The 24,688-nt window shown below is 37.0% G+C and overlaps 2 protein-coding genes and 1 long non-coding RNA gene across 3 annotated transcripts; 2 read left to right on the top strand and 1 right to left on the bottom strand.

The window, feature by feature from the left end:
- Window positions 1-1,668: 1,668 nt before the first annotated feature.
- LOC137035725 (tripartite motif-containing protein 16-like protein) lies at window positions 1,669-11,751 on the bottom strand. The gene is made up of 6 exons (XM_067409280.1): window positions 9,867-11,751; window positions 9,613-9,708; window positions 9,293-9,517; window positions 6,473-6,632; window positions 6,312-6,371; window positions 1,669-4,097 (listed from the first exon to the last, which is right to left on the bottom strand). Exons 1-6 carry the CDS (start codon window positions 10,212-10,214, stop codon window positions 3,562-3,564), a joined length of 1,425 nt encoding a protein of 474 aa, XP_067265381.1. The 5' UTR covers window positions 10,215-11,751; the 3' UTR covers window positions 1,669-3,561.
- Window positions 4,173-9,282, top strand: LOC137035727 (uncharacterized). Its single transcript, XR_010897113.1, has 3 exons — window positions 4,173-6,084; window positions 6,319-6,363; window positions 6,508-9,282. It is a non-coding gene; the product is annotated as an uncharacterized lncRNA (long non-coding RNA).
- A 571-nt stretch (window positions 11,752-12,322) lies between the features above and the next one.
- Window positions 12,323-24,321, top strand: pdk1 (pyruvate dehydrogenase kinase, isozyme 1). Its single transcript, XM_067409282.1, has 12 exons — window positions 12,323-12,734; window positions 13,038-13,366; window positions 15,287-15,428; window positions 15,517-15,588; window positions 16,337-16,521; window positions 16,769-16,864; window positions 20,442-20,519; window positions 20,658-20,734; window positions 20,889-20,987; window positions 21,743-21,853; window positions 22,241-22,354; window positions 23,442-24,321. Exons 2-12 carry the CDS (start codon window positions 13,258-13,260, stop codon window positions 23,580-23,582), a joined length of 1,224 nt encoding a protein of 407 aa, XP_067265383.1. The 5' UTR covers window positions 12,323-12,734; window positions 13,038-13,257; the 3' UTR covers window positions 23,583-24,321.
- The last annotated feature ends 367 nt before the right edge of the window (window positions 24,322-24,688 follow it).

Below are 24,688 nucleotides of genomic sequence, written 5' to 3'. Positions count from 1 at the left end.
GCAAAGAAATCCTTGAAAACTGAAGAATTTGCAGGATGTGGAGGATTTTTCTGAAGAACTCTGGGCAGTTTAACTGCTCAGAAACGAAAACGAAATCAAAATTAGTTATGCACCATTAAAACTAAATGAAACTAAACTGTAAAAAACAACCAAACAAAATACAAAATAAAAAATAGCACATTTTATAAAACTATAATACCCCTGATGTGTACAGCGTAGCCTACTACAAAAATACAAGCTGTAAAAATTTCAATAGCGTCTTGCACAACGCAAGTGGATTTGATAATCAGGTGGAAAAAAAAAACAGTGTTCTTTACCAAGATTTCATGACTTTACTTATTTATTTTGCCACTCCAATGAAATCACTGGGTCTTACCTGGCCACTCCTGAAAAAAAGTTCTGGTGTTCACCCCTAAAGACATGCTGGTTCAATCATGGTTTTGCACACGCAGACCGAAATATCTCTAGTGGTGTTTGAATCCTGTCTGCATTTGTCTTTTGTGAGACACCTAGTGGACTATCTGTGAATCTGCAGTAAAAAGTCTGATGCTCCAGAAGGAAACATGATACAATAAGACCCGGGGGGTAAAAACTTTTGAACAGGATGAAGATGTCCAAATTTTTCTTATTTTATTGAAATATCTTTTTTATTATTATTATTTAGTACTGCCATTTGGAAGCAACAGAATTCCAGATTCTTAATGCATCGTGTTTCTTTCTGCCCTTGTCTAATGCTTTGAACATGAGCTGGCATATGCAAATATTGTGGGCATACACAGTGGCGTAACTTTGTTTTGAAAAGTGGGTGGGACAGGAATAAGTAAGCAAGCAAGGACAATAGCGAAAAATGGCAGATGGAGCAATAATAACTGACATGATCCATGATATCATGATATTTTTAGTGATATTTGTGAATTGTCTTTCTAAATGTTTCGTTATCATGTTGCTAATGTACTTTTAAATGTGGTTAAAGTTACCATCGTTTCTTACTGTATTCACGGAGACAAGACTGTCGTTATTTTCATTATTAAACATTTGCAGTCTGTATAATTCATAAACACAACTTCATTCTTTATAAATCTCACCAACAGTGTAGCATTAGCCGTTAGCCACGGAGCATAACCTCAAATTCATTCAGAATCAAATGTAAACATCCAAATAAATATATACTCACATAATCCGATGTGTGCATGCAGCATGCATGACGAACACTTTGTAAAGATCCATTAGAGGGTTATATTTGCTGTGTGAACTTTGTTTATGCAATGATAGAGTCGAGAGCTTGGGAGGGGGCGGAGAGCACGAGCAATTAAAGGGGCCGCAGCATGAATTGGGGCATTTCTAATTATGCCCCAAAATAGGCAGTTAAAAAAAAAATATGGGGTATTTTGAGCTGAAACTTCACAGACACATTCAGGGGACACCTTAGACGTATATTACATCTTGTAAAAAAATGTTCGATGGCACCTTTAATATTAATCAAAGAACAAAATAAAATGAGAAAATCACTCACTGATCTTTACTGATTACCTTGTATAATTTTAATAAGGATTAATTTATATTTATTTAGAAAGGGAAGACGATGTAGTGTTATTTTACATTTCAATTTCTTGACCTGAATACTAGACTTTTTTTCATCATTTCTTTAGAATATATGCTGCTTTTAAAATCGCTAAACTTGTGTGTTTTCTCTTAAGATCTGTCAGATAAATCTTTTCAGATAAGATTTTTTTGATTGGATAAGCACGTGAACAAATTAGGCTTCCTATTTCTTTTTACCATACATGTACACTTCCACTTCATCCATCTTAGGCATCTTCATCTTCTTACCTTTGGCATGCAAATATCTTCTTGATGAAATAGTTTCCGTACTCTCTACAAGGCCTGCTGTCCTTGACTAAAGAAAGAAACATTGTTCACTAGTTCACCCTCGCAGCATTCGGCTACAGAATTTAGCAGGATAGGCTACATTTGAAACATAAGAAAAAGAAACAACATAAAGGAGACATTTCCCAAGACATACTGATCGCATACACATATATGTGTATATATTTATATGTTAGATCATTTTATTCAGTTATCTACAGTCTTCTGCAATTCCCCTCCAGATCGTGTGAAGCCCTACATTGCACTGGGAGAACCAAATAAGAGACACAGAAACCAGATTGCTGCTCAGTTGATTCTCAGTTTATTACGGATGGACAGAACATATACTAATACAAAAACAGGATATTGCTTTAGTTAGTTCTTTGAGCAATGTGCTAAAAGTCACACAGACAGAAACAAGATAGTTATCAGAAAAAGGGTTCCGTGACAAGCAATTTTTTCTTTTTTTTTTACAATAAATTAGAACAAACAGTATATAATAATCAAAAACTTAAACATACAAAAGAATAACACAGTTTTTCTGCCTCCCTATACATCCTCCATTTAGAAACAAACAGCAGATTACTCATTTAAAATAAGTTACAAACCAAACCAATTTCACTTAAAATGTTATGTAAGCAAATGTCTGTATTTCGTCCAAAATTAACAACATTGACAAAATATTAGAAGTAGTATTGATTGAATATACATATACATTTCCCTTACAAAGGCTACCAGGAAACCCAAGTAACATTCACAATAGGGTACAACAGTGCCCGTACACATTAAGCTGTCTTGGTTCCAGAAATATTTTTAGAATTCATTTTTCCCATAGCAATTTTTAAAAAGCCTTTAAAGTTTTGTTAAACAGTTTTAAGCCTTGAACCAAATAAACCAGAGGTGAATCACAACATTACAAACTTTGATTTTTTAAGCACACACAAAAAAAAAAAAAGGCTTTGAAAATTTGACAAAAAGACAAAAGGTACAAGACTGTGTACTTAATAGCTTTAAAGTGGGGAAACAATCCCATGAAGCATTGCAAATGACACAATCGAATTATTAAAGAAAAGAAAAAACAGATACAGTGATAAAAGTGCCCAACTAAAGGAAACACCAATCACCATAATGGTGACATTTAAACATTTACAATATAATGAACATAAACTAGAACTAAACCTCTGTTAATTCTCAATAAGAACTTCTGTAGACATGTGAAAAAGTCAAACTTATTTTTAATTATTAAAGATGATAATTCATAACTGAATGAACCACTTCACCACATTTGCGGCCTGAGTCAGCACATATCTGAAAGTTACTCAATCAAAACTCAGTTTCATTTGGTTCAGGGTTGGCAAGGACATGAGCTAAGCTAAGGCAAGTCTCATGTGGATCCAACAAATTAAGACAAAGCCATTTTCAACATTATGTATTGGGTTTCATCCTCTCTTGTGAGGTATAAAAAAAACTCTATAAACTTAAAACAACAGTGATAGTTGACTGATGTTTAAGTGGCTAAAGAAGGAGTTTACGCAGTATTTGATGTTGAATAAAAGATAAACTGGGAAACAGATGCATAAGGGAACAGTTGGGGGCTGTATACTTGGATATGGAGGAATATTTAGTGCGGGTGCATAAGTAGACATGGGTCTACTGTCACAGTGGCAAGTAACACTACAGTCAGCTCTCTGTAATCTATTGTGTTAGATCACATAGTTTTACTGCTGACCCATTTATGACTCCAAACCCAGGATAGAGAGGCTGAGTGAATGTGGTCTGGACTCTGTGGATGAGAGTCATTGTGTCAGAGACGCTGTAGAAGGACAGACTTCCTGCACAGTGATCCACATACACTCCTATTCTACAGCCGCCGAAGGGTACAGGGAGTTCAGTATTACTGCCATTGTGAATGAATGAGCATCTGGAGGTAGAGCAGATCAAACTCCAGGACTGATCATTATATCCAAACACACACTCATCTCTCTGTGTCTTCCTGTTGATGTACATGTAAGACACTGATATACACACAAATCCACTCCCACTCCACTCAAGCTCCCAGTAACAGCGTCCACACACGCTCTCTCTGCACAACACCTGAGGATAATAATGAAATCTGTCTGGATGATCAGGATACTGTTGGACACTGGCAGTGAAAGTAACCACTGTGTTCCCCTCAGACAGATGGAGGTGTTTATTCACTGTGTTTGGATCTAGAGTGAACTGACTGGAATCTGATGGAGATAAAACAGAAAAAAAATTAATCCTCCATTTTGGTGTATCAATAGCTATGTTTCCATTCACATACTTTTATGCGCATTTTGGCATATCGCGTTAAATGCTGGATGCAAACGGCAAGATGCGCATAAATTCAAAAAATACAAATGTTACAAAAAAACAAATGGTACAAAAAAAATGATTGAGCTTAATTTTTTAATCAAACTGAATAAATTCCTCGATGCGCATTAAATAAAGTCATGTGACTTTGCGCAATGGGACAACATAACTGGACTGTAACAATTCTGAACTGTAAAAAGCCTTCACATGCTTGTAGAGCGTGTAATTACAACATGTAAACTCATAATTTTCTGAGAGCTCTGACCGCTGTACCACCTGACCACTGCAGATTTAATGTGCAGACCGTTCGGTGTATGTCATCAAGGTACGGCAAGAGTGATTAGAAAGCATAGAGAGCTTTATTTATGGTAATTACGACATGGCGTGAACACAGCATAACCAGTGGACTGATCTCGTTGCACAGCGTCTGAAATGTTTTGTTCATTCTGAAATGCCTGAGCCAAAGTCTGTCGTCAAAGTAGTTTGGTATAATTTCCTTCCAGAACTGTCTTAAGGCTGGTGCACACTATGCAATTTTGGCCACGATTTGGTCGTCTGAGACAAATTTTGAGAATCCTAAAAGATATATCTATAATCATAGGCTAAAACCTGTAGTCTTTGGTCGTTGCTTCTGTAGCAGGCATCAAATCTGAAATGAGCTCATTTTGTGCATAACATTTGTTATGTTATCTCTGTTCTATTGTGAATAAAGTATTGGCTCGTGTGATATGAAAGTCTTTTAGTTTTCATTTTATTCAAATTTAAAAAACATGCCAACTTTTCCAGAATTCGGGTTGTATGAATGAACCATTTAGTTGTGTGTGTGCATGTGTGGTGGTTTGGTAATGTTGTGGAGACGGCTCTAACAAGTATGAACTGTACTGAAAATTTCCTATCAAAAGAACTAATTCATCAGGGGAAACCTAGAGTTGATATGGTCAATCTGATTACTCAAGGTTTGCAAAAAGAACAAGACGAAATCGAGAAGAAACAAGATGAGGAAGAGAAGAAGAACCATGAGAGTGGAAAGGATGGACCAGAAGGCCAAAGAAATGCTTAAATTACTGAGACAACAGCAAAGAATTAATTTGAGATTGATCATGCTTATTAAACAATCATGTATGTTGAATACTTTTATGTGTGACTTGGAACAGATTACAAACGAGGTTGAAGCTTTGAATACAAAGGCTTCAGCGCCGGTTGAGTCTGATTATTGTAGTTAAAGGCCAAAAAGATTAACATGTAGAATGGCCAATATGTATTTTTGTTTCTTCTATATTTTCTTATTTTCTTAGAAGTGTTGGGCCAAGCTAACCACAGTGTATGCTTCAGTTGCAGAAAGGAGAAGTATTAAGATTAAGAGGAACTAATGCAAGGCTGACGTATGCTTTTACCACAAGTTAACCAAAATGTGTATTTTTAAATGTAAGCTATATGCTTTTTTGCAGAACTAGAGTATTTAGTGTGAAAGTCGTTGAGCTCAATTTAGCAAAATGTGTTAAGACATGCTGCACGTGTGCAACCTTTAGATGACCTCTGTATCTTGTAGTTTGAGAAACAAGGAGATGTTTTTATGTCAGGAAGGAGGACTATATATATTGGAAGTTGTACAACAGAGAATTGCCACACCCCGGGTGAAGACTCGTTTTTATGTTCTTTGTAATTTTTATTTCTGTATCTTGATATTAAACCGAAGCCATTGTATTTGGCGATTCGTACACCTTTCTAAACAAGACTCAGAGTGAAATTACTTTTTACATAAGACTATTATCTGAACCTGCAATTACTTTACTCCATCGAGCCTCAAGAGCACCGGACCCTGACTGAGCCGGCGTGGACTCCGCCCTGAAACTTTTGATCTTCATACAACGCTCTCAATCCTTGGTAAGACCACATCTTATGATGAAGTTAAGGATTGTAGAAATGTATGTATGATTAATTGGAGGTTGGGGGGATAATAAATACAACAGTAAAAATGGCCTCAGAATATAGGAAATCAAAGGAATGTCTGTATTGAGAGAACATCCCAATTGTCTTTGTAATTCAAATGGCTTAATACACATACTAAATAATATTTTAATGAAAATGTAAATGTGTTCATTGTGTCTTACATTGTAGGAAGTCCTCCCTGTTCTTGGGTTCATTGGTGGGAACAATTTCAGTGTATGTTACTGAGAAATGAAGCAGACATAATTGGCATAGTTCCCATTAAAAAGTTCTTATATATATACATATATGATGTCTAAGATTAAATAAATGTTTGCTACTTTACCTCTGCCAGATATCTTGTCTATCTCCTCTCTACAGAAATCCTCCAGTTTTTCTTTCAGTTGAAAGACAGATTTTCCCACATCATTAAAAGAGAGGAGAGAGCTGACAGTGATGCTGGGTACATCTGAAGATTCAGGAGGTTTAGAGAGAGACTGGAAACTCTACATGAAGAAATAAACACAAGCAATAAAGATACAATACAAAAACCTTTATGACCTGACTGTTACAGTTATGTTCTGTTTTATTATCATGGTGTTTTGGTTTCCCTGTTTGCCTGTCTGGCTGCATGTGTTTCCTAATTAGTTTCTCTGGTTGTTATTTAGTTCCCACACCTGTTCCACTTGACATCAATTACACTCATGTATTTAAGCCCTGTGTTTCCTTAGTTCGTTTGTCCGGTATTGTTTTTATTTAACATGGTTGTGTTAATGTTTTCTCCTACGATCTCCTACGAGTGTTCCTTGTGGATTTATTAAAGAATGTTTTTGTGCAGTTTACTACCACAACCATTTGTGACAGAATACTGGACCCTCAAATCAAGTATATAAACACACCAGAAGATTTCAACAACTGAAGTAGTAAAATGTGGTGTTTTGTGCCATCGTGTGGGGTAGTAAATAGAGAATGTAATCGGGAATGTCACTCCAAAAGACTGCCAAAAGACCAGCTCCGCCTAGTCAAGAGGATCCCCTGGCTCTGCCTCCAGCTGCCGAGCCCATCCATCACCTCGGTTTGTCGACCACTTGGCTCCACCTTGGCTCCTTCCTCCCTCAGCTCCATCTGGGACCATTGTCCTTACGGCACTACTGGGCTCCCTCGTCCCTCCCGCTCCGCCTTGGTCAGATGTCACTCTGCCTGCGCCACTGACTTACGGGCCTTCAGTTACACTTCGAAACACTCCGCCTTCCTCCAGCTCCGCTTTGGTCCTCAGTCACACCAGCTCTGCTTCAGTCCATTGACACCCGGGCTCCACCTTGGACAAATGTTGCTGCAGCTCTGTTTCGGCCTCCTCCTGTTTCGGTCGTTTGGACCCATCAGCTCTCTGTCTTCACCTTAGGGTGTGTTCACACTTGTAGTTCGGTTCGTTTGGTTCATTTTGTCCGGACCAAAGAAGAAAAAGAAAAATTTAGTCCTGGTCCGATTAGTGTTCAGATTGGCAATTTTATCATCAAACCAAAAGATACCGAACCTCGAGGCATAGGGATACATTCACAACGTGATTGGTCGGATTTTATGACGTATTGCCTATTTTGAGATGGAACTTATCTAACATCCAAAACAATGCTGTTTGCTGAGGTAAATGCGCTCGTTGTGTGTGCGTAGCCTGCATGTGATGGTATTTTGGCCAGCTGGGAAGAGAGGACTTATAAAGAGCTTATAAAATGTGTAAAGTAGTCAAAACAGCGGCGGGAATCCATCCGTCACACACAAATGATCTGCTGCGTGGAGACGTGCGTCTGATGCCTGTCATGGGTAAACTCACGACTATGACCAGAAAAACTGGCATGCAAGGATTCTGTCCTTTTTAGGGTCTCGTCTTCCTGTTTTTGTTTCGTTTACATGTCTTTGGTCCGTGTTGCGTTCATATATCATTCGAACCGCACCAGAGTTCGTTTGGAAGCGGACCGAGACCCATCTTTTCAGGAGTCTCGATCCGCTTGTTTGGTGCGCACCAGGGTTTGGATGGCAGTGTTCACATATGTTCAAATGAACCGCACTAACCGAGCAATCGCACCAGGGTTCGTTTTAATCGAACCAAACATGCCAAGTGTGAACGCACCCTTAGGCTCTACTTCCATCGGCCTTGTCTCCGTCAGTCATCCCCCTGGTATCATCAGCCAAGTCTCTCCCATGGTTCCTCCCTCCCTTGAATCCGCCAACATCATCCTGACTGCCCAATTGGTCTTCGCCTGGCTACTACTGCTCCTGATTTCTCCCGCCACCATCACTTCTTGTCTCCGGCCCTTTACCAGTCCTCCTCCAAAGCTCCCGCCCTCCGTCCCTCTTCGGTTTGGACTATCATTAGCACAAGGACGCGCCATCCGAGAGTGGAGAGCTACTGTAACAGTTGTGTTCTGTTTTATTATCATGGTGTTTTGATTTTTTGCCAGCCTGTTCGTTTCTCTGGTTGTTAATTAGTTCCCACACCTGTTTCGTTTGTCATTGATTATGCTTCTTATGTATTTAAGCCCCATGTTTCCTTAGTTCCTTTACCTGTATTGTCTTTATTTAACGTGTTTGTGTTAATGTTTTCTCCTACGATCTCCTGAGTCTTCCTTGTGGATTTATTAAATGTTTTTGTTCTCTACTCCTTTCTTTGTGCGAATTACTAGAACAACCACTTGCGACATAGATAATGACTTGTTTTTTCAAATTATCTTGAGTGTGTACTTGAACTACCAGTTTGATATTATCTATGGTTTATTTGCAACAGTTATGTCTGGTTTCATTTTTGCTATTCAGGTCTATCTAGCACTTCTGTTCTAGTAATGTCTATAGATCTTATAAATTCAGTCTGTTTATATAGAATACAATGTAAATGTTACTCCCTCTTTCAAGTGTTTGAAAATCCTAATGGTTAGGAAAAGTAATCATTTATCTCTAATCTCTTCTCAAAAAGCCACATGATTTGATGCATCATTCATGTCTGTAGCACAAACGGTGCAGGATGAGTTAAGCACTAAAGTTCAAAACTTAAGTTAACAGTTTGTTCAGCTGTATGAGTATACCAATCCCCAACAATGAAACAGAAATTAAAATGAAAGTCTCTAATGATAAGGTGTTGCTAAAACTACTGTCCTGTATGTCGGATCTCTGTTACCTTGCGGAAATTATGTTTGTGTGAGAGCTGCTCCAGCTCAAAGTCTCTCCTCCTCAGATCATCAATCTCCTGCTCTAGTCGATCCATGAATCCTTCAGCTCGACTCACTGCAGACTTTTCCTGATCTCTGATCCGCTGTGTCACCTTAGAGCAGATATTCTCAATGGAGTGTAACAGCTCAATTAAGATCCTCTCACTGTCCTCCACTGCTGTATCTGCAGAGCGCTGTATAGGACACACATCACAATCAGCTCTTACTGTTGCCTCACACGACCTGTGGCACATTTAGTGTCTAAACTTCTGTTCTTCTCCAAACTCACCTTATGAGACTCCACAGCCTTTCTTAACTCCTCAAGATCTTTCTCTCTCTGCTGGATTCTCTGCTGGAACTTACTCTGTCGCTCTTTTAAAATCATCTGGATACAAAAACAAGTGAAACTGTAAATGTCCGTAAAAATATCCAATATTGGATACTGTGTTCATTTTATTTTTTGTGAATGGGGTTTGCAACCTATATGGTGGGAGACGATCATTAAGGAAAGAGAGATTTTTGACAGTAAGAGTTCATACACACCAGATGTTTTTTCCCAGATGTTTTCTTTTCTTTCTTGTGTTTTCTTCCAGTACAGATGTCAGACTCCACATCTTCTGGTCCAGCAGGAACATCAGCTTGGAGTTTAGTCTTCTTCAGTTGCTCCACCACTTCAGCCAGCAGGGTGTTTTTATTTAAAGCAGGTCTTGAAGTGAAGGTCTGTCTGCATTGAGGGCAGCTGTAAGCTTCCTTCTGATCCTCCTGATCCCAGCAGCATGTAATACAGCTCTTACAGAAACTGTGTCCACAGGGAATGGCCACTGGATCATTCAGTAGATCCAGACACACTGGACAGCTGAACTGCTCCTGAGAAAAACTGGCTTCTGCCATTTCTGTATTTAGGCTACACACAGAGAACAAGAAACAAAAAAACAGCTCACTAAGTTTCGTTTTCTCTGCACCGTTGAATGCTGCATTCCGATTAAGATACACGGGAAACTCGAATTTCAAACTATGTCCAATATAGGCTTCCTCCTAATCCTCCTCCTCCTCCCCCTTCTCCCCCTCCTTCTTCTTCTTCTTCTTCTTCTTCTTCAGTAATTTGTTGTGATATCAGGCATGACACAGAGGCTCCAATGCATGTATCGAGTATGCGGGGCAATTTCTATATCAAGGCTTTGTTTTCAGAATATCACGTGGTCAATAACAAACCCAGCCTTCTGCCAAACTTTAGGCGACGGAAGTTTAGGGACTTTTTGTGATTTGTATTGATGTTTACTGAGGGAGTATCGATTTTTACAAAGGCGTATTAAAAAAAAAAAAAAAAAAAAAAAAAAAAAATTTGGTATATTGGTCAATTGGTATATACCGCCACCTATACGGTAAAATCAGCATTGGGTAATGTATTCAACTAAAAACCTTCATGAGCTGCGTGCTCAGCTCCATTCGTCATGTCAGGATGCGTGTGCATTATATTATGCATAGCCTAAAATTTAGTAGCCTATTCTAATCTCAAGTAGGCTACACTTTGCTGGCACGTCTTTTTACAACCACATTTATGGCGGTTGTCAAACCAACCTTTGGTGCCTTTCTGCCAGCAGATAAAAGGGAAAAATCCTTAATTAAACAAATGTATTTCTTTTACGCAAGGTGCGAATTAATGTATAAAACAAGTTTGTATATTTAGCCTACCATTTGCACATGTAACAAGTATTACATTCTAAATTGGGTATAATGAATTAGCATATGTTTACTAATACATTAAATAAAAGCAGCTACAGACAATGGATAAACTAGAATAATGCGCTTTTAACTAATCCTAACTTTAATTCACTGAATAAAAAAATAAAGAAAAAATAAAATAAAACAAATATTGCGTCACCCTCCAGGTGGGCGTTCCTATACGGATGTGACGTCACGTGTAAACAAACGCAACTTTCACGCGTCCTGATTGACAGAAACACTTGAGTTCAGTGTTGTTGTTCATGTTATTTCAACAAACAGTTTGCTTCGTATTCAATTTAACACCATTACGTAGGCCTAAACGTTATCATTCAACTGACCTGCGCATAGACACTCATTATGCTACATGTTGCTCCGTCCCGAATGAATGAACAGGGTTTTATATTAGCTGCTCAGCTGTTAATTCACGGCCAGCCAAAATTACAATGTGAAACCAGTCAGAGCCGTAGAAATATTTATTTAGGTTACAAGAAAAACACTTCTAATTAACTATATTACCAAAGAGAGCTTACAACCCAAGAGGCGACACTCTGATACTTTTTGGGCAACAGCCACTAGATGGCGCTCCGGTAGCGCGGCTGCCATTATGGCCTTTATATTTAAATGGCCCATAGAATCCTTCACATCTTGCACTCAAAATCAACGAATTTCACAGCCAAATCAGAGGCGCAATAATACAGTTTTTTTTTTTTTTTTTTTAAATTAAGTTATGGCTCCTACAGTAAATTTGTTGTATTGCCTTATATATGTTTTGTTTTACCAGTTGTGGAATATCCATCCATTCAACCATCTGAGGTAACCTGGTTAGCCTACTTTATAGGCTAGGTATTTCCATTTTATGCAACTTTACTTATTTATTAATACTAAATTAATAATTAATAAATTTAAGATCATAATGTTTGCAGCGAACAATATATTTCAGACCTAGTGGAGTAATAGTAATAATATCTAGGTCTGAATTGATATTGTACGTTTTAATGGATCATCCTACAAACATAATGATCTTATAATGATGCAGTGTGTCCGTTATCGCATAGTTCACACTTTTGGACACTTTTGCTTTAACGGAAATTAGACAAAACTGCAAAATCAAGCTGTCATATATTTATTGTCCAACATTCCCAATTTAATTTCATATGTTAGTAATAATTAGTTAGTGTTTATAAGCCTTTTAAAGAATTTTAACCCAAACTGACTGGGTTTCTAGAGAGCAAAGGTTTTGTGAAAAAAGTGGAAGACTTAAACACAAAATAAACTGTAAAAAGGATTTGATGATCACTACAGATAGTATTTTATTCTGTGGTTTCATCATTCAGGTTGGATTTCAGCTTTAATGTACGTTTTTTTTTTTAACAAAGCAGCTGATATTGCCATAGAAAATAGTGGACTGCGACTCGCTTTCACCCCAAAATGGCGGAAACGCAGGGCTGCTGCTGGGCGCCGGTGTTCCAATGGAACGTTCTATTGAGTGTCGCTTCTTGTTAGTGCATATTCTTTGCTAATCAGGAACGCCGCAGAGAGTCACGTGTTTCAACGACTCCCGCAAGGCGGAAGTAAAACAGAGTGGACGCTCTACGCTTTAATGAAACATCTACGTCAGTGCAGCATTAACGCGAGTCAACTTGTTTACAGCAACCTGGCAAAACAGATTGACAATCAGGAAAACAGGTCAGAGATTACAGCTCTTTTCAGGGTTTGTTGTCCTCGGAGCTCAGCCGGTGTTGTTTAGCGGCTTGAGGATAGTGTGCGTGTAATGTGCTGTAAATGAGGCCCAGTGTGCGTTACAGTCTATGGCGCTGATGCTCCTGCGTATCAGATGAGTTCATACATACACACATGCTGCTGAGCGCTTATCGCTCTTCACACCCGTCAAGCTTTACTCCGGGATTACCTGCATGTGTAGGGCCGTGTCACATCTATATAATGTTTGCAGTGCCATTACCGGGTAATACAGAGCTCTATTTTCTACAGAGATTTTCCAGACAGACCTGGATTGACCCGCATCACTGATTTTGAGTGAGTGAATCGCTGCATGTGCGAACATGACTGACATTCAACTTCATAACACGAGAAACAAGTGCGCAGTCTTCTGCTGATTATTTTTTGGACAAGAAAATAATATGAGTTCAGAAAGCCAACAGGACACATTTTTCTGGATTTTCTGAAGAACTAAACAGCAATATACGCCAATATGAGACTCTTCAGGACTTTGATGAACGCTGCATCTGTTTCCAAACAAATCGACTTTTACTCCAGATTCTCGCCTTCTCCTCTCTCTATGAAACAGTTCATAGATTTTGGTAAGTCTGGAATCAAGTGGATACAATTGAATATGAGAATAGAACAGAACAGAATACATTGAGAGTCCCTTACAAGATCCAATCCTTAAGTGGAGTAGAATAGAATTTAAAATAATTCTAAGAGTTGGAATATTTAAAATGTAATCCCTGTACTATCATGATAATGTTAGGTAGATTAGAATAGAATGTTTGAAAAGAGTATTATCAGGTGCAGTGATTATGGTATTTAATGTGAATAACAATACTTTTACATATACTATGTATGGTATAGTTTTATTACCATATCCATAAATCATTGTATATTGTTTACATTGCAACATGTACAGTATATTGCCACCCCCTGGGTAGAAATCACTAGGGGAATCCTGTACTCAGTCCCAGCTTTACCACAGTAAAACCATGATAATTTATATAAGTGGAACAGAATCAATTAAAGGCACAATATGTAAGAAAACCACTAGAACAATGTTAGGCCTTTATATTTTGTTGACTTGTTTGTTTAAATGCAGAGAAATCAGCCATTTTAACCAGTGTAACAACCCGTGTCATTGCGTCACCTGTCAATGACGTCATATTCGCTTTACTCTCGATTCCCTTCCATATTACGTAAAGGATAATGCACATCCAGCTGGTTGTTATCTCAGAATAAACCCCGACAGGGTGATGTTGCATCAGCCTGAAGGTGTTAATTCTTTAATAACAGTCGGCTGGATGTACATTATCCCGCTTATTACACGGCTGCTTGCCACATAAGTAAATGATTTGACATGAAAAATTGATCTGAGTCGAAATATTTTAGTAGCTCTTTAAACGCAAAGCATCTGCGGAGAGAGCAGTTGCTAGCGCGGCAAGTTCAAACTAGATGGACATTTAAGAGATGCGATACAGTCACACCACTTATTAAGAGGCATTTCGCCACATAAATAATTATGGGGATAAGAAATATTGATCCGAGATGAAACGGATTTAAAATCGTACCAGTTTTGTTATCTTATAATCCAAAAGTGTCCAGAACAATAGTCGCAAAATGGCAGCAGCTGCGTTCGTATGAAACGAGAGAGTGAGTCCACAATACTGAATGACTTAATTACATAAATGTACACAAAATATTGATTTGACTGAGTTTTAATATTTTCTTAGTTCACCAAACGCAAAACATCGAAGAAAAAACGTTCCTAGCAAGCGTATAGCGCTGGTGACTTCAGTAACCCGGATGAGCCTGTGTTATCTGTTTTCAGTGGTTGTTATCGGGGAATAACATACCACTGGATGGCGCAATTGACCAATCAGAATCAAGTATTCCACAGAGCCGTGTAACGATTCCATTGAGATCCTGGAAACACCAAAGACTCTTTAATATATTGTTTTATTAGACAGGTGAGCAACTGTTTATCGACAGAAAACGAATCATTGTTAAATAGCTCATAGTCTTATTGTTTGAATCTCTTTTTTTTCTTGATTTACTACGGGTAACATGTTTGTACATCTGACTGTGGCATATAAGCATAATAAAAACAGCAAGGTAAAATGCCCCAGGTTCTTAGCCACACCCTGCTTCATACCACAGTAACGTTAATAAAACTTATATACATTAGTTCCTCCATGAACATGACTTCTGCTGAGTCCCGTCGGATTGCTTTCCATCAGCTGTGGGATATTGACCTTTTTGTTTGCCACGTAAAAAGCCATGATGTTAACATGGTGTAAAAACTTAATAAACAAACAAACAATACTTCAGCTGTGGGGGTGAAAATGACGACTCCCATGATTCCACACTGATTCACAGAGTCATCAAGCTATGCCGTTGTTATCGTTTTGAAAAAGTGACCCCTAGTGGCGAAGCTTACATACTGTGCCTTTAATTTACTAAATGATGATTATGATCTTTCTGAGTCTTTCTGTACACATTTTTCTCTTCAGGTTCAGAGAACGCGTGTGAGAAAACATCATTCACGTTTCTAAGACAGGAGCTGCCTGTCAGGCTGGCAAATATTTTGAAGGAAATAGATTTATTGCCGGATAACCTGCTGAGAACTCCTTCAGTGCGGCTGGTGCAGAGCTGGTCAGTGTGAATGCATGCGTGTAGTCGTATCATTGGAATATGTTTGAATATCTGAGCTACAATCTTTGGTTGTGTTGCATCTCTGCAGGTACATGCAAAGTTTCCAGGATATACTTGATTTCAAGGACAAGGATATTGATGATCAAATGGTCTCACACAAGTAAGAGATAAAACACATACCCTCCAGTAGAGGTCTTCTCTGGTCCTAAGATCTGTATCTGACCAGAGTTATTTCTTACCCAAACCCAATTTAATTTAAAAGTATGCCAATATTACTTCCTTATTTGTTCATGAAATTTAATCTCCAATCCTTCTTTATAACGTTTATGTTAGCTACATTTTTTTTACCCATGTTGCCAGATAATGTAGCCTCTACTTTGTGTAGGTCAAAAATGTGGGAGAATATGTTTCCCATTCAGAAACGACCAGTTGCATTGAGTCCATCAGTGTCGACTCCGGTTTGAACAATGTAAGGCTGAACACCGTTACTGACAATCCTCATTTTGGCTGCGTGAGATTCTCCAGCTTTGTTGCTGTTGAGCTGTTAAAGCTCCGCCCTCTTCTGGAAAGTGGGCGGGGAGCAGCAACTCATTCACATTTAAAGGGACACACACAAAAACAGCCAAATAGGGGCAAATTTGACAAGCTATAATAAATGATCTGTGTGGGATTTTGAGCTTAAACTTCAGACACATTCTGGGGACACCAGAGACTTATATTACATCTTGTGAAAAGGGGAATTATAGGTGCCATTTAAAATTACTTGTTTGTACAAAAGTTTTGGACTCAAACCCTCTCCGGTTGGACCTCAGTTTTCAGATCCAAGTGCCCCACTGAAGACCTCTGCCTTCCAGTTTTGCTTGTGCCAACAAAAACACACACTTACTCACACTCTTCTGTTGTTTTAGCTTCACAGATGCTGTGATTAAGATCAGAAACCGCCACAATGATGTAGTGCCCACCATGGCTCAAGGAGTAGTGGAGTATAAGGAGACCTACGGCACCGACCCCATCACCAGCCAGAACATGCAGTACTTCCTGGACCGCTTCTACATGAGCAGGATTTCAATCAGAATGCTCCTGAACCAGCACAGTGAGACACACACACATCTAGTGCTCTACTTTATAATGGGGTCCATTATGAACAGCAGAAATGTAAAGTCCGTTGAATGGGGCTTCTGGAAAGTTTGGTCTAGCAGCACAGGCTGACATGTTTACGAGTTTCACAGCCATCGGTGCCCCACATTTCTGAATCAGTCATTGATTGATCGTCACCCTGTAAACACTGATCTGTTGTTCCAGGATTATATGTCAATAACAGGATGTCTGTGCGTTTTCAGCTCTTCTGTTTGGGGGAAAGGTGCGCGACAATCCTGCTCATCCCAAACAGATCGGCAGCATCGACCCCAGCTGTCGTGTCACTGATGTGGTCAAAGGTGATCGTGATTTTTCTTATAAATGTAGCAATAGTTAAATATTTTATTAGAGGGGTAGTGACGAGATGATGTTCTACCAATATTTTTCAATTATTTATTTATTTCAAATCAGCGTAAATTAAATTGAATATAGCAAATGCTGCCATGATGGATGAATATTTGAATGTTAGAATACAATTTAAATATCAGTTCTATACAGTAATTAATGAGAAACATCACTGAGATTAGCACAAAAAAAATCTTAAAAGTAAAACATCTAGACACATTTAGGGCCCTATAATTTCCGCGATCACGGAATCGCGGAATCCATTCCTAAAAACGGAATTTACTATATAACGCGGAATGTCACGGAATTTGTCAAATTTTTGATGAATTAAAAGCAGGTCAGTACACATAAATTAGCTGCTCTGAAAGTCACTTCATCAGCATTTAACCGCTTCCTTTGAGAAAACTACTGTCATAAAGAAACTCAAATCTCTAGGCAAACCGTCAAAATAAAAGTTCAATTTAACTTCACAGAAACATATTACTGTTGTACAGTAGAATTTAGATGAATTTAATAATAAATTATTCAAATATATTTTAAACAATAATCTCAGTGTTTCTTTCATGTTTCATTTTAACAGTAAAGCTCTGTTGTGCAGCACATTGAAGTTTAATTTCATGATTAAAAGATAAATTAAATGGTATGCATTCATTTGATTGCCAGAAAAATGTAAATGCACAACATTTTATGAAAAAAAAATCATAAAAATATATTTTTTAATTAATAAATATTGTTGTTTTTAAGAATTCAATCAATTAGACATGCTTTTTAATTATTGAAATGGAATTAAACCATTAAAATGGAATCCGGAAAACAGAATTTGGTAAAAATAAAATTTGAGGGGAAAGAATAAAATGTAGGGCCCTAAAAAAATGTAATTTTTTTGTTAAACCTTTATTAAATTGTTGGTAAATTGGACAAGATTCATTATTTCGATAAATTAGTCATGCTTTTTGATTACTAAAATTTAATTTAACCTTTAAAATGGAGTCAAAAAATAAATAAAATGGAAAAAAAACGGAATCCAGAAAAATTAAAACGGAAAAAACGGAATTTGGGAAAAAATAAAACGGATTTTATAGGGCCCTACACATTGCAGTGATGAAAATTTGAAATGTACTTAATTGTCATGAAAAAATATCACTATGCAAAAAAATTGAAAATATGGTCCTAAAATAGACAAACGTGTTCAATCAAACACATGTTATCTTACGGCAGTACTTTATCTCTGTGTATTTGTTTTAAATCGTGCAGAATACTACATCTAACGAGTCTTAGCTGATGAAAATAACCATTGTTTTAACCCTTACAGTCAAATTTTGAAAAACGTCAATGTCAACTTTAACTTGACATTTTTGGCAATAAACCGTAGCATAATCTGGATAATTCAAGGCTAAGTGTGCATTACACAATTTAAATTTTTTTATATACACATACATACAGTATATGGTACAATTAGCCCACATGTACATGTCTCAAAGCACAATAGTAAATAGTTGTTTCATTGAAGTTCATATTACTCTAAAAATGTTACTTTAAACAGCTGCACAAAATACCCACTGTGGTTTATTTAGAATAAATTTCAGGGTTCCTACACAGTATGGAAAAGTATGGAATTTGATTCGAGTAATTTTTGGAAAAATATTTTGAAAAAATATTTATTTCCAGACTGTTGGCTCTATTCAGTTTTCTAATTTATCATACCTGCAAGCTAGTCACTTTTTGGCAAAATTAGCCATTTTGAATCAAAATACATAATTTATGTGAATCGTTTAGATCCGAAGAGTTTTTTCCGGGGCGAGTGTGTGCTTGTCACAGGATTCTCACAAGAATCGAAAACGGGCTACTTTTGCATAGACTGGAGAGAGTTGTGATCTTTCTTGGCACTCTGTGGTGCGATAGATCGCTGTAGCGCTCATGAACCAACCATCTCTTCCGCTTTACTAGTTACAACACAAAATAAACATGATTGAACATCCAAATATATGTTGAAAGATACAGTACAACTTACCGAAATCTGTATCGCATGTAATCGATCAATCAGTGTTTCAACCGCAGAAAGGCGTCAATAAAACAGCTTTTTTTAAAATGTCACATTTAGCCTACCTCAGAAAAGCCGTTCAATGTCCAAAAACTCATTATTTAGCTACAAAAATGAACTTCGAGAGGAGCATTTTGCTAAATATATGCACTATAGGCTAATGCATAATCATTGTATTTGTAATTAACATGTGCTTCGATAAATCCGTTTTATTACAGCCACCATTTAAATGTTTAGGCCTACATAAAACAAGAGTAGAAAAATAATTGTCACTAAAAATGTAGTATAACGTTATTATAAAAACTTCCTCATGTGTAATTTAGTCTACATGTAAGTAGCTTACAATCAATGTTAACCTAATATTATAATGATGTACCAGCTGTGGTTCTCTGTATAGTTTACAGCATTAGTTGAGATTAGATTTATTTCTTTGAGGAAATTTGCCATGTACCTGATAAGCCCCAAATGAATCAACACTGAATCAAAGGTAATCAAATCCCAAGCTTCTGAATCAAAATCGCATTCAGTTGTGAAATTTGTTAATGCTCAGCCCTAGTGCCAATTTATTTATTTATTTATTTTTTACTTGAAGCAAATATTGTTTTTTCCATTTATGTTCTTGTCAGAGAGCACCAGAATGCTTTGTTCACATGTTAAAATCACAAAAATCTTCTGCTGGGGGACGATGCCCCCAGACCCCCCTGCAACTATTTAGTTCCTACGCGTCAGCTTTTTCACCTCTCTTCAGTTTGCAGATATGTTTATCAAGTTATGAATTTCTAAAACATTAGGGAAACTGTCATACTGCGCTTGTGAAGGCTACTCGTACTCTATAGAAATGCTTCGATACCAACAACCAATACTGACAACAGAGCAGAATGGGTAAATCACAGAAGGATGTGTATAAAGTAAATGTATCGAATTAATACACAAATTAAATATTTACACCTATGTAGCGAGTGGTATGGTCGGAAAGGGAAACAAACTAAGTCACTGTGCCACCCTGTTAAACAGGGAATATATTAGTATTGGTGGATTAATCCCCAACAAAAGTCACACCGGTACATGGTTTTAAGAAGAGAAGGGCTTAGACCTGAATACTAAATACAAAACTTTATTTCAACAATCAAAAACTGCTTTAAAAATCACTAAAAGACTGTAGAACATGAAGACTACAAACATGAAGCAGAGAAAACCTACAAAAGGAGACGAGGCTTACCGATGGCAGAAATCGTTTGGAAGGAGGTCTGGAAATTTGAGTACGGAAAAGTATGGAATTTTGAAAGGGAAAATGTGTAGGAACCCTGAAATAAAAGAAAGTATTATGAATAAATAAAACAACAACACACATTTCAAAAACATCACAAATCGCACCCTATATATATTATTATTGTATATTATATTATTAGTCAAATTAATTTTTACATTTTGATTAAGTGATCGAATCTCTATTCAATGTTCAAATGGTTTCCTAATTCTGTTTTGTATAGATGCTTATGAAAATGCCCGAAACCTGTGTGACCGGTATTACATGAACTCACCAGACCTACTACTGGAAGAATTTAATGGTAACTTTCTGCTGCACACACATTTACTTGTGACTGAATTATGTGAATCATGTGACTGAATTAATGATCGGTAAACCCATCAGCATTCTGCAGGGAGGATTGTGTGTGACTGCTGTTTCTCATGTGTTTCCTCTGCAGTTAAAGGACCAGATAAACCCATCGCTGTGGTGTATGTGCCGTCTCATCTGTACCACATGGTGTTTGAGCTCTTTAAGGTGCTGTACATCAATTTTCACCACTGAAATGTCATCTGTAGAGCATATTTGCCAAATGTTTTGCAACATTTCTATATGCATGATTTCTGTTTCATGACACTGTAAGATGTGCAGCAGTGGGCAGAGCTATAAATATGTTGTGTGACTCCTGCAGAATGCCATGCGCGCCACCATGGAACTTTATGAAGATGCCATGGAATATCCCCCAGTGCATGTTCAGATCGTCCTCGGCCACGAAGACTTGACTGTTAAGGTACGGACAGACTGGCTGTGGTAAAATCTGTGGTCTCACCTCACCTTCTCCGAAGTTACCTACCCTAACTTTTGATGAAGATATTTTGAAGAGTGTTGGTAGCCAAACTTCTGGTTACCATTGATGTCCTTTGTACTGTATGAAGAAGAAGAAAAAAAAAACATTTCTCAAATGATCTTCTTTTATGTTCCATTTGAATTTTTTTTCAGTTTTGGGTGAACTATCTCCTTGATACCCATTAATCTCATTGCATTATTTATGCAATAGTAACTGCAGTGTAAATGCATTCATGCCATCTCTGAGCTGTCTGTAAATATATCTAAATACAGCTTCTGAAAAAAAAAAAAAAAAATCATGGCCTGCCTGAATCAAATCAAATATTTCTTTCTAAAGCTGTTTCTCATTTAACACAATAATGACTTTAAATGATCTTTTGGCGTTAATTTCTCAGCTAAATTTGATTTAAGTAATCGGCACATCGTGTAATAAATTAAAATTAAAAATGATAATCACTTGACAGCCCTAGCTATATTTAAATAGAAAATTATAACAATATTTTCTGTTTTTACTGTATTTTGATCAAATAAACGCAGCCTTGGTAAACATAAAATGCTACTTTCAGAATCATTACACTGCTTTTCAAAAGTCAGATTTTGTAATGTCAGATTTCTTGATTAATAATAGGCTGTTAAACAATAAAAACATTAATTTTAATGTGATTTATCATCATAGACTCTCATCTTGTTCTCTCATAGGTCAGTGATCGTGGAGGCGGAGTCCCATTAAGGAAAATTGACAGGTTGTTTACGTACACCTACTCCACTGCACCTCGTCCACAGATGGACACGTCTCGAGCCACTCCTCTGGTCAGTATGTGACATCACTGAAATATGATCATATAACCGCACCCCATGGTTCCTCATTCTTTCATTTTAATTGTTAATGGTTAGAAAGTTAACTGGTGTACTAATTGTGGCTTAGTGATTAAGATACAAGCTCAGACAGATGGGGTTGTGGATCTCATATGGATGTAGAAAGTTCAAGCCTGCATTTCTTGATCTTGTTTCCTCTCTCTTGCCTTCATTATTTCCTGTCCTGTCTCAAGTTGCTTATCAATAAAAATGACAAATTCATACAATTGCATTTCCTGACTGAGCAGTCTTAAATGGCATGTTAAAGCATGCACGATATACTATATTTATTATCAGTATATTTTTTCTGTGTTGATGGCGTGTTTTGTCTCGTGGTCTCAGGCTGGCTATGGTTACGGGCTGCCCATCTCCAGACTTTACGCCAGATATTTCCAGGGTGACCTGAAGCTCTACTCTATGGAGGGATTCGGCACAGATGCCGTCATTTACATTAGAGTGAGTAACTCTGTGTGTAACCCTTTTTGTGTAACTCTTAAAAAGTATATTTGATCTCCCCAAAATGATATACTTATTTTTATTATTATTTGCATAAAGACATTTTGCATAAAGTTTTGAGACCATTCAGATGTTTTGCTTTTTTTTTTTTTTGTGACATTATAGAAACATGACATTTTTACTGTAATGCAAAACAAAATTCTCATCCACTGATCTGTATAAATCAGTTCTCATATAGTAAATACACAGAAATATGGGGAAAAACCATATTACAGTAATGAGAATGTCATGAGAAAAATGTCTCGACACATTACACTAATGAATTTGAAAACATGGGAAGCCTCATATAATGTCACAATGCGAAACAACAATCTTAAGGCGGGTGCATGCTGTGTGATTTTTGGCCACGATTTAGTCGTCTGAGAAAAATTTTGTGAAAAAAAAAAAAATGTATATAATATGTATATAATAAATTTATTTAAAAAAAATATTAAAAATAAATATTGTATTTATTATTATTATTACTGTTTTTATTTAGATTATAAAAATATATATTCCCTACCATTCAAAGTTTGGGGTTGGTAAGATATACTTTTATTCATCAGGGATGCATTAAATTGATCAAAAGTATGACCGTAAAGACATTATATTGTTACGAAAAATATTTCTATTCATCAAAGAACAGAAAAAAAAAAAAAAAGCATTTTATAAAAAAAAAATGAAGCAGCACAACAATTTTTAACATTGATATTAATCGGAAATGTTTCTTGAGCAGCAAATCATCATATTAGAATGATTTCTGAAGGATCATGTGACACTGAAGACAAGTAATTTATAAAAAAATAAATAAATTATATAAAATACGTTCTTTTAAAATGTACTATTTCACAATATTGCTGTTTTTACTGTATTTCTGATCAAATAAATGCAGCCTTGGTGGTCAAGAGACTTATTAAAACAATAATTACAGGTTAATAACTGTACGTTTTGTGTTAGGTTCACCCACACAACTAGCTTTTTTTCTGATTTATTTACTTTTTCACTCCTGAATTCCATTCATAATCAAGTATTCTTTTGGTCCCTGAAGGCTTTGTCCACAGAGTCCATTGAGAGGCTTCCCGTTTACAACAAATCGGCCTGGAAACATTATAAAACCATCCACGAGGCCGACGACTGGTGTGTTCCCAGCAAAGAACCCAAAGACATGAGCACCTTCCGCAGCTTCTAGACTCGTCTGACGACATACGCCGATACTTCAGCAGCCCGAATAGATCCAAGCGTCTCACCTTCGTCTGTCTGCTCTTGTGTAGATTCAGAATAATGAAAGAGACAATATTATGAGCATGCTGAAACCCAACATGTTTCTAGTTAGTTCTAATGAGAAAGTTTTGCACTGTTGCGGGTGGTGCCAGTATTATACGTTAGCACAGGTGTTGCTAGTGCCATCACATCCCAGATAGACGATACTGCTGTGTATTTTGAGTGTGTGTGTTACTTTTGAGTGAGATCCAGTGTGTTTTCCTGCTCATATATTTGAATGTCTAAGTCAGTATATATTTATTTATGTCATGAGATGGACCGTAATGCTGATCATTTTTGCTTTAAAATGTCACATGTTGTGGTTTGGGAGATCGAGCTCATGTACCAGCATAACTGGGACTTCACATTCCATGTACTGTTCCATGTGTTACATTTTGTTTTCAGAGCCAGTCTAAAGAAAGATGCTTTTTTTTCTTTTAAGAAGTTGTGAGTGTAGCGTGAAGAGCTTTAAAGTGTTAAATGCTTGACACCACCAGGAAATGTTCAGCTTCAGCTATGTAACTTTTCAGGCTCTTACGTGACAAAAAAGGAACAAACTCATGTGCGTGTGGATCATGTGCTTCTCTTGATGGGGTTTAACAAGAGTGTTCAGTAGTTTGAAACTCATTCTGTTCAATAAAGTACAATTCCAGGGACCTCTACTGGAGACGGACTGTAACTGCAGCCTCATTTCAGATGCTTGTCTGTCATTGCGCTTTTCTCATTTTCTCACTTTTGCAATTAATCTACTTTTGATTTGGTGATTTTTAGTAAACGTGAAGTCAGTTCATGCAGATTTTCTTATAGTAGAAAACCTTGCATGAAAATGAATCACATTAGTTAACCACAAAGTGTCAGAATGCTTTATATTTTATATATTGTTTAATATTATTTGGGGTAGTACATGTTTTCATAAAACTCTTTTAATATCTTGTATTTAATCACTATGCCTAGATACTTTTCTGGCCAATGCATTCAATCTTTGCTATTTTACTCTTTCCCTGCCAGTGTTTTTTTTTTTTTTTTTTTATGCTA

This window comes from Chanodichthys erythropterus, chromosome 14 (genome assembly GCF_024489055.1).
Source record: "Chanodichthys erythropterus isolate Z2021 chromosome 14, ASM2448905v1, whole genome shotgun sequence".
Taxonomy (NCBI): Eukaryota; Metazoa; Chordata; class Actinopteri; order Cypriniformes; family Xenocyprididae; genus Chanodichthys; species Chanodichthys erythropterus.
The sequence above is the reverse complement of the archived record's forward strand: the minus strand, read 5'-3'. Positions and strand labels throughout refer to the sequence as shown.

Excerpts from the sequence above, each read along its gene's own strand:
- pdk1 (XM_067409282.1), top strand. The coding sequence starts at position 13,258 with ATGAGACTCTTCAGGACTTTGATGAACGCTGCATCTGTTTCCAAACAA. Across the intron at positions 13,367-15,286 it reads GAAACAGTTCATAGATTTTG|GTTCAGAGAACGCGTGTGAG; the intron begins GTAAGTCTGGAA and ends TTTTCTCTTCAG. Across the intron at positions 20,988-21,742 it reads ACGAAGACTTGACTGTTAAG|GTCAGTGATCGTGGAGGCGG; the intron begins GTACGGACAGAC and ends GTTCTCTCATAG.
- LOC137035725 (XM_067409280.1), bottom strand. The coding sequence starts at position 10,214 with ATGGCAGAAGCCAGTTTTTCTCAGGAGCAGTTCAGCTGTCCAGTGTGT. Across the intron at positions 9,518-9,612 it reads AGGCTGTGGAGTCTCATAAG|CGCTCTGCAGATACAGCAGT; the intron begins GTGAGTTTGGAG and ends TGTCCTATACAG. Across the intron at positions 6,372-6,472 it reads AGACAAGATATCTGGCAGAG|TAACATACACTGAAATTGTT; the intron begins GTAAAGTAGCAA and ends TTCATTTCTCAG.